Raw genomic sequence first — 18,988 nt, forward strand, 5'->3', positions numbered from 1 at the left:
GTATGGTGGGGGTGGGGGTTAGGTAGAATTTCATAGGAAAGAAGAGTGTTTGAGCTCTGGATGTGCTTATAACTTCCTTTTCCTCAGAGCAGTCTTACTCACAGACCTTGGAAGAGGCTGGAAAGTCTCACAGGAGTGAGATATTTGTACTGATAGCCAAGGCTGTCGTGAAATCTCACCCTTATAGGTCTGGAACCTTGGAGACTAGCTTGAGACGTGACTGAGGCTGCAAAAAGAGACCCAGTCTTCTTGAAACTGGACAGCTTTAAAAAATTTAATAATTAATATAAATTAAATATAGCGGTCAAACTTGCCAGCACCTGTCTTTACTTACGTGGAATGCAGTTAACCCTTGGAGGCTACCGGGAGGGACTGGAACCAGGAGGCAAAGTCTGCCTAAGCTCTTGGGACCTCCCAATGTTCACAGGCTCCTTGTCTGGAGGCTGGAAAACTCTCAGCACCAGTAAGTCCCTGTCTTTCAGGCAGAGAATGGTGGAAGGCACTGGCTGTTCTCCCAACATTACCATTTAGAAAAAAAAAAATGGTGTGTTTTTCTGTCACTGTCTGGAGCCCAATGACAGTTGAAAAACACGTAAGAAGGACTTGTGGGACGCCTCACACCCACCCCGCCTCTCCAGTTCTCAAGCTGGGAAGAGCCTTGCTCACATTTATCTACCGGTAACTGATGCAGCTGGCATCCCACTGAGTGGGTAACATCCACACTGGCTGTGTTTCCGCTTTGTGTGCTTCTGCTTTTTATAGCATTTCTTGAGCTTTTAGTTCAAAAAGAGAGGAGTCTTATCCAAGTTTGTTCCTTTATTGAAACATGGAGGAGGCAATGTGGGGCTCTCCCATGGGTTGTTAGTAGCCATAAGAAGGGCCTATGTCACAGGATGGGACTGGCTATTTGATACACCAAAGCTCTTTTCCCTTCGGAATGACCTTAGCCTGGGTCTCTAACCACAACTGCTTCTAGACTGTGCAGGGCCTTCGTATAAATCTGGAAAAGGTATCCCTTCCTCTGGGTACAGAGGACCCCGTGGCAGAGTGCAAGACTTAGCAGGGGCACTGTGAGCTGGATTTCAGCCCCTACTTCTCTCCCCAGCCTTGCCCCCTGTCCAAGGCATGCTTATACAACAGTCGGTGCTGCCATTGTCTTATACAAAAAGCCCACAATGCACTTACTTTCTGGAGAGCAAGAGAAAGACAGGTGGGGGATGACGCTGGAGCCAAAGGAAGGGTCTGGAAATGGGCTTTATTCTCAACCATTCCTTTCTGATTCAGGCCCTTCAGGGAACAGGAACCTGAGCTGTAGGACTTCTAAAGCTATCCAAAAGGCAGAGGGCTCCAGGTGAGTAGGGATCTGAAGAGATGATGGGGTGGGGTGGGGTGGAGTGGGATGGGATGTACCACAACACATTAGTGACTGGTTTACACCTTCTACTTTTCAACTGTGTGTTGTTTCTCTGCCCAAACTAAATATCTTCCTTGTAATGGTTTGGTTTCTTTAAGATGACCATTTTTGTTTGAAAGCAGCAGAAAATAGCTTCTAGTTATTTATTATTATTATTATTATTATTATTATTATTATTATTGAGACAGGGTTGCTCTGTGTAACAGCCCTGGCTCTACTGGAACTTGCTTTGTAGACCAGGCTGGCCTTGAACTCACAGAGATCCGCCTGCCTCTGCCTCCCGAGTGCTGGGATTAAAGGCGTGCGCCACCACCGCCCGGCTTAGTTACTTTAATTTTAAAGGGGGCACTATCCCAGGGGGAGAGGAGTGTCTGAAGTGCAGAGACAGGGATGCAGGCGAAAGAGGGGCCAAGATCCCAACAGGACTTCGTCTTCATCACTAGCTCCATTTTCATATGACAGTCTCCGCTGTGTTTGCTTCCTTCTCTTCCTACGTCACTCTTGCCTACTTCTGTTCTGTTCTTTAAAGAGTTTGGTTCATTTTGACTTCATGCGTATGAATGTACATGTGTGTAGATGTGCACCACGTTCACGCCTGGTGCCTGTGGAGTCGAGAAAAGGGAGCCCTGATCCCCTGAACTGGAGCTAAAGATAATTATGGGTGGCAATGTGGGTGCTGGGAAACAAGCCTCTGAGCTCTCTCTCTAGGCCCTATTTCTTTTGTTTTGAGACAGGGTCTGAGAAAGTCCCCCAAGTTCCTATGTAGGTAAGGGTTGACCTTAAACTCAAACCTCTGATGCCCCTGCTTCCTCCTCCTGAGCAAAGGGATTACAGACGTATGCTGCCCCACTCAGTTCACAAGCCCTCTACCAATTGAGCTATATCCCCCAGCTTGTATTTCTTCTCTCTCTCTCTTTCCCTCTCCTCTCCTCTTCCTCTCTCCCTCCCTCTTTTTCCTTTTGACACAGCAGGTGACACTCACTTACAGTTGCTCACTTTATTTCTCCCCCGTTCAAAGGAATGACAGAAGACTGTAGTTTTCCACTCCTAGACCCCATCTTATTTCTGAGGCAGAGCTTACTGGTCCAGCTTGGTTAGGTGCCCATTACTCTTCAGAGTTCTTCTTAAGGAATGTGGTTGCCAGGAGCTCCTGGGGCTGGGATGGGAGTGACTGTGTGAGAAGAAAACCAAAGAGGTTTCCTTCCAAGGGACCTGATATCTGATGTGATTCCTTCCAGAATGTCCATTCTGATCATTTGCATACTGATTACTGGTTTGTGGATCATCTTTATAGTCAGTCATTTATCTAGGGAAATGAGAAGCCAAAGGAATAGAGGAGGTAAGTAACCTGGGATGGAGGGAATTAGACTTGGAGAGGGAATCAGAAAGTATAGAGCTCAAGGAGTATCTTTCACATGAATGAATGTGACCCTCCTCTTAATGCCTAGTCACTTAGGTACCAAGGCAGCTAGCCAGCCCATAGGCTGAGGAGGGTATAATCCCCTCATAGTTACAAAGGCATCGTGAGAGGAAATAGAAGGAACATTGTAGTCTTAAGTGGAAGTAGGTGCATGCTGTGGATGATTGATTGATAGATAAATAAAACTCGGATTGGCCAGTAGCCAGCAGGAAGTATAGGCAGGACAAAGAGAGAGGAAAAGTCTGGGAAGTGGAAGGCTGAGCAGAGAGATGCTGCCAGCCGCTGACATGAGGAGCAGGATGTAAAGTACTGGTAAGCCACAAGCCACGTGGCAAGATATAGATTAATAGAAATGGGTTAATTTAAGATATAAGAACAGCTAGCAAGAAGCCTGAGCCATTAGGCGATACAGTTTATAAATAATATAAGTCTCTGTGTGTTTGCTTGGGTCTGAGGGACACAGGAACTGGGCAGGAACAGGATAACTTCAGCTACAGATGCAGGCGAGGAAGAGGGAAGCCAGAGATAACCACACTGCAGGTTCCATATCCGTGGAGCTACTTGCCTCCCCAGCACACAAGCTTTGGGCAATAGCCTAATAGCCTCAATCTTTGTTTGAAACATTTTGTTCGCCTGTAGGAATGAGGCCAAGCCTCTTGTCTAATGATGGGACTTCTGTAACTCACCCCACCAGCAGGTGTAAAAAGTTCTCCTTGCCAAGGGGTCTGTGTGGGACAGGTGGGCCCAGGGACTTCAGTCCTTAGCTTTGTGTCTTTGTTTTTCCTTGGGTAGTTACTGGTAAAAGCATCACTAGAAGCTCCCAGCCAAGCCAAGCTCCCTCTGTGGTCTCCATACCCTTGGTAAGTTCCCTCCTTAACTCTTCAGTACTGAGTCCTGGGCCCCATTAGAACCCTGTCTTTAGGTCTCCCCATTCATAGAGAGGGAACTGTGTGATCGTCCGTCTTTCCCTGTGACACAAGTGGATCCTACCATGTGGAAACTTCTCTAGGTCACCATATGGTGGTTCTGCTAAGTTCTGAAGCATTTGCAGAACTGAAAGAACACCGTGAGCACCTCTGTTTGGTCAGGGCGATGCTGTTGGCTTTTGTATAATCAAAAACCATGGAAACACCTTGGGCAATGAAGAGACTGTAGCCATAATTACAAAATGGATTACAGTCACCCTGCCTGGGTTTGGAAACATAGAAAAACAACATTTCAGAGAAATAATGATTAGGATGAACAAACAAAAGCCTCAGAACAGAAACCCTACATTATCACCGAATGCCAGTATCATCTTAATGATGAAAGACCTGTTAGTGACACACAAGGAGTCAGTGCCAGCAGGAGCTGAAATGTGAAGAGAAGGCCACAAGGTCTCAGGCTGCACCTGTGCAGGTTGGGTCCCATGCAGATGCACAGCATGCTCTCTAAGATGGTAAAGGAGCAGCTCCCACAGCATTCTTGCCTTTTGCCATCTAGAAGCTTTGGGAACAGTGGAGGCGAGGGATATGGACAGGGCAACACCCCTCAGGACTTGTCTAGTTCTACTCCCTCTAGTATATAATCGTAGTTTGTATTTTTTTTCCAGGAACTTATCACTTCTTTAAGATATGACCCTGGGCAACATTTTTTCCCAAGCCAGTTTTTGTTTTCTTTCTACATTTTCCTCCCTGTTCTTATACTCTTCTGAGTTTTCTATCCATCCACCCACTCATGTCCCACCTACCCATCCACCCACTCACCTATGCATCCTTCATTTTGCAAACTAGGAACATGCTAGTTGATGAGGTTACAAAGACAAGCAAAAATAGATAGCACCTGTCTTCATGAAGCTTATGATGTGAAACATGAAAATAGCAAGGCAGCTGTGGTGCACCCAGAAGCCCAGGCAGAAGGAGCTCGAGTTCAAGGCCAGCTTGGACTACATAATGAGTTCTAGAAATGCCTAGACTACAGAGTGAGACTCTGTCTCAAAAATAAAGTGGTGTGGTGAGGTGGAAGAGTACAAGCAGCCACACATAAACAGATGTAAGCTTGTCAAGTAGAATAGGCAAAGGTGACATGTTGTTTGTTTTTGCTCTTTTGAGGGACCCACCACCCAGCTCCCAAATGAATCACAGGTGGAGGCTTATTCTTAATTATGAATGCCTGGCCTTAGCTTGGCTTGTTTCTTGCCAGCTTTAGTTAACTTAAATTGTCGCATCTACCTTTTGCCTCTGGGTGGCTGGCCCCTGGAGTCCTCCTCCTTCTCTGGCTACTTCTTTTCCTCCCTGATTTCTCCTATATATTCTCTCTGCCTGCTAGCCTGCCAGCCCTGCCTATCCTCTCTCCTGCCTTGATATTGACCATTCAGCTCTTTATTAGATCATCATGTGTTTTAGACAGGCACAGTAACACAGTTTCACGGAGTTAAACAAATGCAACATAAACAAAAGTAACACCTTAAAGTAATACTCCCCAACAGTGACATGATGCTGTAAAAGATGAGACAATAGAATCCAATGCTGTTCTCTTCAGCAAGAAGCCAGCAACCTGTTTTAGCCATGGCCTGTTCCCTCATACTTGGGCAAACTTAGCAGCCTAAACTAAAGTCCCTTCTAGTTTTATTATTCTTGGCCCTGCAATCAGGATGCATTTATGCCATAAAAACTCAGCAAGAGAAGGACAAACCCCAGGTACCCAGCTTGCCTAGAGCTGACTGACAAGTCTTGCAGGGATGACATAAAATTCCAGCCCATAAAACAAATGTTAGTGCTTTCTAACGTTTGTTTTCAGGGCTGGTAAGATGGTTCAGCAGGTAAAGGTTCTTGCCACCAATCCTGATGACCCGTGTTTAATCCCCAGAACTCACATAGCAGAAAGAGAACCAACCATTACAAGTTGTCCTCTGACTTCCACTTGTGCACTGTGGTACACACAGCACTTGTGTATCCTCCCCGCTCCCCACCCTGCATACAGAGAGAGAAAGAAAGAAAGGAGACAGATACAGAGACAGAGAGATACAGAGACAGAGAGAAACAGACATACACACACACATGCACGCATGCACGCACAGAGGAGAGGGAGAGAGAGAAGATAGATAGATAGATAGATAGATAGATAGATAGATAGATAGATAGATAGATAGATAATAGATGACAGATAGATAATTCAAACTTGGTGTTTTGTTCCCAGGGAGCCCAGAGTGCCAGGAATGGCTCCTACAGCATTCCTTGTCTTTTTCCATCTGGAAGCTTTGGGAACTGTGGAGGTTGGGGATGCTTAGGTTTGTTTGAAAAAAAATTCCTGGGCAGTGTGAGAATATAATCTTTGATTTAGAAGAGAGGAAAATAGGCTCAGAAAAGTGCAGTTTGTGGCTTTTTGCTGACAAACACGTTGACAAGAACCCCCAACTGTTTTCCTTTTCTATTTCCCAACAAAGTAGGCAACGATTTGAAGTTCTTTCCACATGTCTTGACTCAAGGAAACGGCTCCAACTGAACACACATGACTGAAGATTTCTTTCCTATTTCGTTCCCAAATAAAGTGATGTCGTTACAGTTGAATCTCCACGACAACCAGCCTACATCTCAGAGACTGATTTTGACCTTTCAGGATTTCTAAAGGACTCTCTGACCTCAAAGCAATCTTTTGTGGCAAGGTGACAACAGTGGTGGCCAGAAGAGCTAAGACAGACCACGCCAAGCAAGGCTGCCATCGAATAATATCTCCAGACCTTAGCTCTTGTGCATTAGATTAGCTGAAGTGAAGAAGAGGTACAGAATCTGGGACAAGGGGAAATGACTTGTATTTTATTATCAGCCAATAAATAGTGTTGAAAGAGTATGACTGACTTCTCCTAGGCTATCACTGGCAAAGTATTTCGTGAAATGTTCCTAAAAAGGATAACATTCCAATACATTTCTGAAGTGGCATTTAATACCGTTTTATCCAAAACTAGGAGACAGACTGAGTCTGTGGTTCTCATAGTCTCTTGGTGAAAAGACTGTGCCCCGCCCCCAGAACACATTCTCAATGGGAACCTATGACCAGAGTAAGTGGGTGCTGCTTCTGACCAATGAGCAACCAAGGGATGAGTGGTGACAAATGCTTTCATATCAGGAAACACGAGGCAAGGATGAGGCGCCATCATCCATGGGAGCAAATAGTTACATCATTGTTGGTGAAGCATCACTACTACCCCGTGTGTTCTGCTGCACCCCACAACCCTCTCCCCATATGGCGTCCTTCCTGCTGTTCATCATGGCCTCTGCTGCCCTCCTATGAACCCTGGTATTCTGTGGGGGAAGTGTACACTCACGTGTTTCATGCATATGCTTGTACATGTGGAGGCTGGAGGATAACCTCAGATGTCATTCCTCCAGAGCTGCCCACCTTGTATGAAGCAGGGCCTCTTGGCCTGGAGCTTGCTGATGAAGCTAGGCTAGCTGAACAGTGAGACCCAGGGATACTCCAGTCTTTACCTCTCCAGGGCTAGGATGACAAGCATGCCCTACCATTACCATGCCCCACATTTTTACATGAGTTCACAGGATCAAAGTCAGGTTCTTATTCCTGCAAGGCAAGCCCTTTACTGATTGAGGCATTCCCCCAGCTTCAGAAGCTCACAGTTTAATATGCCATGGTCCCTTCTGATGGGGTGTAGGCCCAGCCTCAGTCTCAGAATCCTCAAGTGGTCCTCCAGTTTGAACAGGGTTGGAATGGAGATTGGGTGTTGACCAGATTCTGTATGTATCTTGTCAGATTATATTGTGGCTCCTGCAAAGCGTTTGATGAGCATAGTTCAGGCTCTGTCCTGACTCTTTTCTATAGGGAGGGAACTCCCAGACCCTCAAAGCCTGAGGGAAAGGGTAAGGTTATGAATATCATGCCTGCATACTTCCTTGTAGCCTTTCTCCTTTTGAGTCTTGAACACCAAAAAAATGCTCTCCTTCTGCTTCTGGCCAGTCCCAGTCTTGCCCAGTGGCCATGTATTGAGTTTCTACATGGCCAACTTACCAGGGACTATATACTCTTAAAGAAAACTATTTGTTTCCCAGCAGCTGATAATTGCCAATAGTTCTTCAGCCAGGGGTAGGATTGTGTGCCCAACTCACCTCTCCATGCTTGGGCTCGCACAGGTCTAAAGAATGCTGTCACAGCAGCCAAGTTCATGTTTATTTTGTGCATGTGCATTTGTGTGCAGGTCCGTACACACAGAGAGAGTAAATGTGAAGGTTAGATAACAACTAGGACCCAGTCCTCACTGTCCACCATGTAAATCCCAGGGATTGAATTCAAGTTGTCAGGTTTGACAGCAAATGTCCTTAACTACCTCACCGTCCCTCATATTTATTTTCTAATTTTTTCTTGTTTAGTACTTACATTTTAGAGTATGCTTGCCTAATTAAAAAGAATCTTCCTGATATTTTTAGTGGGGCAGTCTCTATAACTGTCCCTTTGTTTTGGAGGTAAATTAACATGTTTAATCTTTACCTTTGGCTCTCAACCAAGGTTGTCACACACATCTCTAATGCCACACAGAGGAGACAGAAGCCCACATTTGACTAGTGTTTTATACGATATGGACTCTGTGTTGGCTTAAGACGCTGATCTTGACTCCTGGAGAAGATGCTGGGACAGAGTGAGAACCGATGAGGAAGGCGCCAACACTGGAGGAGGGTCTGCCCTCACGAAAATCTTAGACTGTCCGTTAGGGTTGGCTCCGCCATGGTTATCAGTGGGTCTCTTTTATCTTGAACTCTGTCCCCCTTTGGGAAGTTCGGGGGAGTCGCCTAAGGAGCTGCCGCTGCCAGTCAGAATAAAGGCCTCCTCTCTGGTGGGGAAAGCAACTAACTACTGATTTGTTTGTTTGCTTGTTTTTTGTTTTTTTGTTTTTGTTTTTTGAGACAGGGTTTCTCTGTGTAGTTTTGGTGCCTGTCCTGGATCTAGCTCTGTAGCCCAGGCTGGCCTCGAACTCACAGAGATCTCCCCGAGTGCTGGGATCAAAGGCGTGCGCCACCACCCGGCACCACTGATTTTGAAGACTGATGACAGCGCTCCAGATCAAGCCTCAACAGCTCTGACTGCAGTTGTGCATAGGCTGTGCTCCTAAGCTGGTAGGAAACAACAAAAACACACATACAAGACAAAGGCAGAAAGCAACATGTAGCTGGAGCCGAGCTGAGGACCTGCAGTCTGCCTCATTGCAGAGGCAGGTGTGGGCCTGCCACTTTAATCTGAGCATAGACAGTGGGGTCCAAGCCTGCAGAGTGGTTTCCAGTCAAGTCATTGCTGTTTTCTTCTGAGGGCTTGAAAGTCATGCTGGCATAGGTGAGTGACTCCTTTGATACAGATGAAAGCTTCTGAGGCGAAAGGAGAAATAGTGAATTTAGTTTGCAGTGAAAGGTGTCTCTCTAAAAGCATCCTGAAAGCTTTGATAAGTGGGACCCAAAGAGAGCAGAAGAACTCATAAGAGTCACTTGCCCAGAGTCCAGGAAGTGACACCAACATTCCAGCCTGTAACCCAGTATGTGAAGGACACAGAATAAACCAACTCCCCCCAAATAACTTTCATGCCACCCTTATCACACTCAATTCCCCTCTTGCAGCCCCAAAACATCAGCATGGTCTTACCTTAATGGGAGGCTCTGAGAGGGGGTCCTGGGCCTGGGCCCTGGAGTAACCTGCAGCAGATGCAGGAAGAAGAGGGTTGTCCTCTCACCATGGGGTCTGGAGGAGTGGGGAGCCTCTCCCCTCAACTTTGGGTGAAGGTTAGTAGGTAGGGGTATAGGGGGAGAGCAGCAAGGAAGGGAAGGAAAGGGCCTCGCGGTGGATCTGTGCAGAGTGTGGGCTGAGCCGGTCACCTCTCCACTTCCCCTTTACTCATTGCTCATGCTCTCAGTGACAGCAAGAGACGTCCAACAGAGACCACTCACTTTTTCTGCAGCTCTTGACGACGATGAAGATAAGGGCCACGAGAAGCACTGTCAGCAGAACCCCGGCAAAAAAGGCCAAGATTAAATGCTCCTTTCTGTTTCATCAAAGAAAGGGAGTAGATGAACGGCTGGCAGGGACCTCTTGGAGCCTTTCCTGGAATCCATGCTTAACTTTCTTACTCGGGCTCTCACATAGGCTGACGCACTTGCTCCCACCCACTGCTTGGGAAGAGACAGTTTGCTTTTGGGTTCCAGAGACATTTGGGACTCTCCCAATTCTCTACATCTCAACACTTTGTAAGTTCAGGGGACTCATGATCTCTGAAATCTTGGACAATGCTGAGTTCATACTGCTTATAAGCCAGCACTTAGGAAGCTGAGGCAGGAAGATTGTGGCAAGTCGGAGGGCAGCCTGGGCTACGTTGTGAGACATGCTCAACCTCCCTCCCCTGCAAACAAAACACCAGCAGAACTCTACTCCTAAGATCAAACACTGAGTTCTTTCACTGTTTCTGCTCTCTTCTCCCACTCAGTTTACTCTTTCTAAGGCCCCAAGACAAAATGGTCAACAAAAAACCCAGTGTCACAATGCTGGGATAAAATGGTTTCCTTTACGTGGGGTCGAAGAAACAGGATGCAGGTGCAGAGCTGGTCACTGGGGCTGCTGTGGTAACCGTGCCTGCAGAGAACATGAAAGGGATCAATTTTGAGGGACCAACGTCCCTTACCCTTCTCCTGTCATCCCTCCAGGATAAGACCGAAAGTACCTCCTCCGCTACCCACGGGGACTTACAAGTTGACTACAACAACTGTAGAAGGGAGAACTGTTTTTTTTTTTTTTTTTTTTTTTTTTTTTTTTTTTTTTTTTTTTTTGCCGATTCTGGGTAAGTGAGCCCAGGGCCTTTTGCATGCCAGGACAAGCCCTCTGAGACTTTAGGATGAGATGAAGAGTTATACTTGAAATGGTATACAAACTGAAGAAGCAGAGGCTAGTGTCCTACGCCCTGTATTCCTTATGCAAACAAATTTTGTTTCCCCCAAACAAAATGGGGAGATGTGGGTCTTTTGACCTCAGTAGGCACTTCCCAAATGCCTCCTGACCGCCCTAAGCTCCCCTGCCCCGGTGTGTGTGTGTGTGTGTGTGTGTGTGTGTGTGTGTGTGTGTGTGTGTGTGTGTGTGTTTTCCAGTGCCTAACCCCAGGGAGGGGAACAAGAGGAAACATGAACTAGATTTTCACAAACTACCAGCTGATCTACTCAGTTTGGAGGGCCAGTCAGGTCTTTTCTGATTCCTCTTTCTATTACTTGGGGGCCCCGGCTTCTGCATTATGGTAAACTTGAATTCTTCTAGCTCAGAAATGCGCTAGCTAACACTGTCCTCCATGGGGCTTTCAACACAACTCCTTCTTTTGCCAATTCACCGTAAGTGCCAAGGGAAAGCATTGTGCCGAACTCACTGGTTTTGGGTTTAGGTGCAGAGGAAGAAGATCCCATGCTGTCTTCTCCTGAGAATAAAACAGGAACTCTTTAGCTTGGTAGGGAGCTGGGCATGGCAGTGCATTCACCAGGGTATAGCTCAGAATGGGCTAATCCTACCATGGAGGTGCAGTGTGCATCTTTGGTCCTCTGTTCACCTGGACATGTTCAGTGACCAGAGAAGTTACCATCTGAACCCTTCAGCCTAGCATCACTCTCTGTGCTTTTAGGGATATGCAGCAGCTGGGTGTGGTCGACTAAGTCTCTAATCCCAGCACTGGGGAGGGGGTAGGAGGAGGATCAGGAGTTCAAGGTCAAACTTGACTATGCAGTAAATTCCAAGTTAGCCCAGGTAACATTTGAGACCCCATCACAAACAAATAAACAAAAGTAAGGGGCTGGAGAGATGATGGATCAGTGGTTAAGAGCACTTGGTGCTCTTCTGGAGGACAAGGGTTCAGTTCACAGCTATAACTCCAGTTCCAGGGGATCTGACACCATCTTCTGCCCTGCACCAGTACTGCATGCACACACATAAAAATAAATTAAAAAAAATTAAAATAAGAAGAAAACTACTAGTTGTTAGGTTACATAAGACCCAGTCTCAATCAATCAATCAATCAAAAATACAAAGCAAAAATCCAGCACTTTGGGGGCCACTAACCCAGTACCACTGTATGGCTTTGGCACACCTGGTGACTCCTTTTTTTTTTTTGTTGTTGTTGTTTTTTTTGAGACAGGGTTTCTCTGTGTAGCTTTGCACCTTTCCTGGGACTCACTTGGTAACCCAGGCTGGCCTCGAACTCACAGATATCCACCTGGCTCTGCCTCCTGAGTGCTGGGATTAAAGGCGTGCGCCACCACCGCCCGGCTAAACTCCTTCATTGTAACACAGAATGACCTATGGTGCTTCTTTAATCTTGGAGATATGTGGTGGCTTTTCAGATATGTAAACACATCACTGAACAGTCTCTAGGTATTATTTAAATGAATGCAAAAACAAGGTTGGAGAAATGGCTCAGTGGTTAAGACCATTTGCTGCTACTTTTCCAGAGGACCCAGGTATGATTCCCAACACTGACGAGACAGCTCACAGCCATCTGTAACTCTAAATCCTAGGGATCAGATGCCCTCTTCTGGCCCCTATGGACACCAAACATGTGGTGCACAACATCACATCTAGGTAAAACTCAGAAACTATAAAGCATCTGCTAAAGGCAGAAAGTAGTATCACCCGGGTCCCTAGTGCACATTGCCAGCTGAGTGGATTCCTTTTAGCCACACACCATGTGCTTTAGTAATGCTTCCTGAAACACTGCTTCTCATACAAGGCCAGATCTTTTTGCTCAACATTTTATTATGTCCATTCTTACACACTTCTAAAAGCCTCATAGAACATTTTTAGTGGTGATAGTCATTTCTGCTGCAGAAGTCTCCCAACCCCCGTTTGTGGGAGATACTTTGTAAGATGTTCTGCAGATGTCAAAGACCAAGGACAGTCCCCAAATCTGTACAGTGTAGACCATGCTTTTTCTTATACATGCTGTCTTAGTTAGGGTTACTGAGACACCACCACCACCAAAAAGCAAGTTAGGGAGGAAAGGGTTTATTCGGCTTATACTTCAGCACTGCTGTTCATCATTGAAGGAAGTCAGGACAGGAACTCAAACAGGGCAGGAACCTGGAGGCAGGAGCTGATGCAGAGGCCATGGAAGGGTGCTGCTTACTGGCTTACTTCTATGGCCTTGCTCAGTCTGCTTTTTTATAGCACTCAGGACCACCAGCCCAGGGATGGCACCACCCACCATGGGCTGGGCCCTCCTCTATTGATCACTACAACTGGATCTACACAGGCATTTCCTCAATTGAGTTTCTCTTCTCTCTGTTGACTCTAGCTTGTGTTAAGCTGACACACAAAACTAGCCAGTACACATTCCATACCCGTGAAAGTTTACATTAGAAAGTATTACAGAGAGAGATTGTCTACAAAACTAAACTAAAGCATAGTAATCATAGCAATACATCATGATAAAAGCTATTTAAAACATAAGGTTATTTTATTTAGGGGTATTTCCTGTTATTTTCAAATCATAGTTGACCAGAAAGAACTGAAACTGGGGCAAGCAAACCCATGTGATAGCATACTAATTGAGCATAGATGAACTTTTTTTTTTTTTTTTTTTTTTGAGACAGGGTTTCTCTGTGTAGCTTTGCGCCTTTCCTGGAACTTGCTTTGGAGACCAGACTGGCCTCGAACTCACAGAGATCTGCCTGGCTCTGCTTCCGGAGTGCTGGGATTTAAAGGCGTGCGCCACCATGGCCCCGCCAGATGGACATTTTTTTTTTTAAATTATTCTTATGTGCACTGGTGTTCTGCCTGCATATGTCTGTGTGAGGGTGTCAGATCTTGCAGTTACAGACAGTTGTGAGCTGTCATGTGGGTGCTGGGAATTGAACCTGGGTCCTCTGGAAGAGCAGTTAGTGCTCTTAACCATTGTGCCATCCCTCCAGCTTCCACAGATGGACTTTCTTAGCCAGTTCCCTGATTATACAAATGCTTTCCAGTGTGTTTAATAACTTAATAATGAGACTGCTGCTTTTATGTATAAAATTTTAGTTATAACCCTGGTTATTTTTTGGTGGCCACAATTATAATTAGTATTTAGCCAAACTCATGCTAAAAAAAATTTGGGGTCTCCACAATTTCTGCTGAATTTTAAGGTGATTTATTTGGACAGAAAATGCCATAAATGGTTCCCATGTTTTAATCAGTCAGCTCTTATAAGTGATTTTCTCAATCCTTAGATATCTGGGAAGACTTTGAGAAGGATTCCTGTCCCTAAGTGTCATTAAAAGAGTAGCAAGGCAACGTTATAATGAAGCTCACCATTCAGCAAACACTATCATATCTGCCACTATCAGATCAAAAGGAAGGTATTGACAAGAAAATTGAGTGAGAAGTCTAAACTATGAAAACAGGAAGACCATAGTCCCTGCAGAATCAGGGATAATGATTTTTCTACCAATCTTTGGTTCTTTTTTAAATTTATGTTGGTCATGTGAGATGGTACATGCTTTTTAATCCCAGCACTTGGGAGGCAGAGGCAAGTGGATGCCTGTGAGTTCGAGGCTAGCCTGGTCTACACAGTGAGTTCCAGGACAGCCAGGGTTACAGAGAGAGACCCTGCCTCAAAATAAAATAAAAATAAAACAAGTCAATGGTATTCATTTTAGAACATCATAAAATATTAGTATATCTTGTATTTTATTATAGTATATATTTATAATTGCTATAAACTATATTTAAAATATTGAAATGTATTCTTCCTGAAGAGTGTGGATTTCCACCAGATCTCACATTTAGAACTACTGAGGGCCGTCTGCTTTTGCAGCAGTAGTTCTATATGAACAGACAATCCAAATAAAATAATATCACATACAAAATTTAGACCCCCTACCCTGACAGACTAAATCATCTTACAACACCACAAATAAACAGGTGACAAATCCAGGTGACAAAAACAACAATCCAGCCAGGAGTCGTGGCGCACACTTGGAATCCCAGCACTTGTGAAGCTGAGGCAGGAGAATCGGCCTAAGGTCAAGGCTAGCCTGGATTACACAGGATCTGTCTCAAAAACAGAAAACGAGTCTGGCATGGTGGGCCCACATTTTCAATCCCAGTATTTGGCTGAGGCAGGCAGATCTCTTTTGAGTTCAAGGACAGCCTGAGTTCTAGGCCAGTCAGGGCTCCAGAGTGAGACCCTGTCTCAAAACAAAAACAACCCACCAAAATAAGGGCCAGTGAGATGGCTCCACAGGTAAAGGCACCTACCCCACAACTCTGGAAACCTGAGTTCAATTCCTAGATCCCATGTAATGGTAAAAAGAAAGAGCTGACTTGAAAATTGTCCCTGATACACACACACACACACACACACACACACACACACACACACACACACACACACACCACAGACAAGAACTGACTTGAAAATTGTCCCTGATACACACACACACACACACACACACACACACACACACACACACACACACACACACACCACAAATTTTTTATTTTCAAAATCAAGAATAAGCCACATGTGTGGCAGAAGCTGGCACGAGAGATTGAGCTGTGAGACCTGTGCCACAGTCATTCAAATGCCATCCTTCCCCTGCCAAATAAGAAAAACACACCAGAAACCACCAAATAAAGATTAAAAATGTCCTTTGATGAGCCATTACTTAGTGTAGATTAGAAGGCTTTTTATTTTACCTTTCTGGGAAAGCTCCAGTCATAAGATGCGGCTGCTGAGGACTGAACTTTAGTTTCTCTTGTCTTCCTTTTCAGAAGTGGTGACACAGAGAGTACCCACTGTCCCCATCAGCTGTGTCGCAAAGATATGTTTGAGCTCCAAGCCACAGACTTCCTCTTTGAAACCGATGGTATTTTTTTTTTTCCATTCCCTGGCTTCCCTCTCTTTAGAATGGGTCTCTACTCACATTACACTTATTTAGACACTTACTTGTATATGTGTGTATACATGTACCACGGCATGTGTGTGAAGGTCAGAGGACAGCTTCTGGGAGTTGGTTTTCTCCTTCCACCTTGTGGATCCCAGGGATCAAATTCAGGTTGTCGGGCTAGCAGACATGTATTTTATCCACTAAATATGTCTCCGGCCCACACCACGTGCTGTTCTAAACTGAGGACATGAAAGCAGGCAAAAGTTGGCTTTTACGCACCTTGTGTGGAACTTTCGGAATGTAAGAGGTTGTTAACACACTGGAGGCAAATGATTCCATGCGTTATGATGGGACAGAGTCCTTTATATGTGGCTACAACACAGGGAAGAGTCTCAGCAGGAAAACACTGATACTGACAGACGTGAGTGAAGTGAGAGTCAGAGTTCTCGAACAGGAGGAGGGGGTGTTCAGATAACAGACCATTTGAAAACTGTCAGGAAGGAGAGCAGGAAGATCAAAGACTAAAGAATGAATGAAGTTGAAGAAGAAGGAGTAATCCCTTGGTGCTTTTGTCTGTGTAATAAGAGAAATGAGTATATCTATAGTAGAGGTTTAAGAAACGGCACATGTGCATTCTGAAACAATCACTAAAACTGAGGCGAGACTGGAATGGAAAGTGGCCAGGACAGACATGAATAGGCCAGTTGGGATCCCTGCAGGAACCCATCTGAGGACAATAGGGACTAAGATGGCAGCAGTAGAGAGATGACAGATTTGAGAGACATCAGGAGAGTGTCAGCTGAAACAAGGATAAAGACAGGATGTCCAAAGATAGCACTAAATGGCAAGACTCTGTAGAAGGAATCTTAAAAGTTCTTATTAATAAAACCAAACCTGAGCCAGGTATTGGGGTGAACACTGGAAGATCAGAGAGACAGAACAAGCCACAGCTATTTCACCTTGCCAATTCCTCAGCTGGTCCTCTTTCCTCAGGTTCGAGTCCTCATCCAGAATGAATCTCAGCTGAACTGTGTTGCTCTAAAGCCTGAAAGCTTAACCAGTCAAATGCTTAACCAGGCCAAAATGCTCCTAGTTTCTGGTCCTCACGCCTTATATATCTTTCTGCTTGCTACCACCACTCTCTGGGATTAAAGGCTGGCTTTCTGGGATTAAAGGCATGTGTCACCATGCTTGGCTGTTTCCAATGTGGCCTTGAACTCACAGAGATCCAGAGGGATTTCTATCTCTGGAATGCTAGGATTAAAGGTGTGAGTGCCACCCTTTTCTAGCCTTTGTATCTAGTGGCTGTCTGTTCTCTGACCCCAGATAAATTTATTAGGGTACACAATATTTTGGGGAACACAATACCACCACAAGACTCAGTCAGAACTCAAGAAGGAAACTGGAAATTCAAGACTTAAAGAGTGACAGCCATGTAACCACACATGTATTGAACACATACACTGATCCAGTCTGTTAGGTGGTAGAGAAAAAAACAAAACACAATTGTAACATAGTCCTTGAGTTGAAGTATTTTGCACTCTTATGAACAGATATCTTTATTCTACAAAACAATGTTCCAGATTGTGCATGCATGACAGAATGTTGTAGATGCGGTTATAGATTTACACACTATGGATTGGGACCCGAAAGAAAAACACAAGTCAGGCTACTCAGGAGGCTGTTGAGAAAAGCTTCAGAGAATGAAATGTTCAAGTTGCATTTTACTTTCAATATCACAATTTGTTTTTTCAAAATACAGTCTTCATATAGGCCATTGTCTTAGTTACTATTCTAGTGCTGTGAGGAGACACCATGGCCAAGGCAACTTCTAATAGTAAGCATTTAATTGGGGCTTGCTTATAGTTTTAGAGGGTTAGTCCATGACCATCACGTCAGGGAGCATAGTGGCAGGCAGGCATGGTGCCGGAACAGTAGCCGAGAGCACACATACGATTTTAAAGTTGCAGGTAGAGAGAGAGCAAGACTGGGCCTGGCTTGGGCTTTTGAAACCTTAAAACCTACCCTCAATGACACACCTCCTCCAAGGCTACACCTCTTAATCCTCCTGTTCCACCAATTGGGTACCAAGCATTTACATATATGAACCCATGGGGGCCATTCTCATTCAAACCACCATAGCCATGCTTAGAGAAATTCCAGGGGGATTTCTGGGGCTAGGAGCAAGCTTGTGCTAGGAGCAAGAACATGGGCTGGGTTTGGAGATCAGAAAAGGAAAACAGAGTAAAGACAAAAAACACCTACTGGATCTTTAATCACTGTCACCTTATAGACAATGGAAAGACCGCTGAGGAGTTACAGGACAGTGGTGAAATCCTTCCATATGGTTTGAACATAGGCCATACTATGGGAGAGAAATGGTAGGGTAGACATCTGATGCATCCAGTCAGTTGTGAGAAGTTTTCTGTACTGTATCCACTGTCCAATACTGTGGACATATAAGGACGAATGTAGAATTATGCACAAATGAGCTTCTGAATTTGGGATGCTTATGGACATTCAGAAAGGTTGGGAGAGCAGTTGGGTAAACAGATCTGGGTTTCAGGAAACATCCTGATTTGCATGGTAGATAATGAGTTCTGGGGTCTGGGCTGCAGCTCAGTAGTAGAACATTTATTTAACAGGTCCAAGGTTGGGGGCTCAAATCATAGCACTCTAAGAATACACATAAAACCTAAAACCACACTATTCCTCAGTGCTAATCATTTCTCTCCTTTTGAGGTGGAGCATTATGGACAAATCCTGGCCAGTGGATTAAAGATTTAACTGTTAATGCATGACCTCTTCTGACTGTTCCCTTCATAGGGCTCTTATGGAGGCTGTGATGAGCTAGTGAGACTGACTTAGGTCTAAACGTAGATCTGAGTTCTCTACATGGAAGACAGTTTCTCTGGAGTCACCCAAGCCTACACAAGATTGTCTAAGCAAAATCCAAATTCTTCCATGTTAAGCTCCTTAAATTTGGGGAAATTTTGTACACTGGTCATCTTGATTACGTTTGATGTAGACAAGCAAGTCATCTGTATACATGTGATAGAAACTGTGGGTCTGTGTACTATCACAGGTAGAAAATGAAGTACAATTCTGAGGATGGGACTTGGCAGAACTGCAGTAATTAGGAGATCAAGAACAGACAGTGGAGTTGGTTAAGGGAACTGAGAAAGTGATGGGAGAAATGGCATGAACAGCCAGGTACTTGAGGCCACAGGAGGGATGGAAGAAAAAGCAGTGGCCAAGTGTCAAATGTCACTTAAGAGGTCGAATGTGAGG

At 45.0% G+C, this 18,988-nt stretch overlaps 2 protein-coding genes across 4 annotated transcripts in view; one reads left to right on the plus strand and one right to left on the minus strand.

Annotated features, from left to right (window-relative positions):
* The window catches only part of Tmigd3 (transmembrane and immunoglobulin domain containing 3), a 67,860-nt gene extending 61,198 nt beyond the window's left edge, over nt 1-6,662 (plus strand). For 2 of the 3 annotated variants that reach the window (XM_042279664.2, XM_076574768.1), the window contains exons 4-7: nt 1,285-1,351; nt 2,653-2,753; nt 3,627-3,694; nt 6,259-6,662. In XM_042279664.2, coding sequence (XP_042135598.1) covers nt 1,285-1,351; nt 2,653-2,753; nt 3,627-3,694; nt 6,259-6,261 — 239 coding nt within the window. In that variant the 3' untranslated portion in view covers nt 6,262-6,662. The remainder of the gene's footprint in view (nt 1-1,284; nt 1,352-2,652; nt 2,754-3,626; nt 3,695-6,258) is intronic. The other variant, XM_042279663.2, reaches the window with a different exon arrangement.
* C6H1orf162 (chromosome 6 C1orf162 homolog) lies at nt 6,275-17,226 on the minus strand. The gene is made up of 6 exons (XM_006986393.4): nt 15,507-17,226; nt 11,212-11,259; nt 10,370-10,433; nt 9,755-9,849; nt 9,453-9,502; nt 6,275-9,181 (listed from the first exon to the last, which is right to left on the minus strand). The coding sequence occupies exons 2-6, from the start codon at nt 11,246-11,248 to the stop codon at nt 9,020-9,022; spliced, it is 408 nt and encodes a 135-aa protein (XP_006986455.2). The 5' UTR covers nt 11,249-11,259; nt 15,507-17,226; the 3' UTR covers nt 6,275-9,019.
* Nucleotides 17,227-18,988: the final 1,762 nt, after the last annotated feature.

The sequence above is a fragment of the Peromyscus maniculatus genome, chromosome 6 (assembly GCF_049852395.1).
Source record: "Peromyscus maniculatus bairdii isolate BWxNUB_F1_BW_parent chromosome 6, HU_Pman_BW_mat_3.1, whole genome shotgun sequence".
NCBI lineage: Eukaryota > Metazoa > Chordata > Mammalia > Rodentia > Cricetidae > Peromyscus > Peromyscus maniculatus.

Bases quoted from the DNA above. Each gene is read 5' to 3' on its own strand.
- C6H1orf162 (XM_006986393.4), bottom strand. From the start codon at position 11,248: ATGGGATCTTCTTCCTCTGCACCTAAACCCAAAACCA. The intron at 10,434-11,211 runs GTGAGTTCGGCA...TGTTCTCTGCAG, and splicing joins TGCACCTAAACCCAAAACCA to GCACGGTTACCACAGCAGCC. The intron at 9,850-10,369 runs GTAAAGGAAACC...TTGATGAAACAG, and splicing joins TCCTGTTTCTTCGACCCCAC to AAAGGAGCATTTAATCTTGG.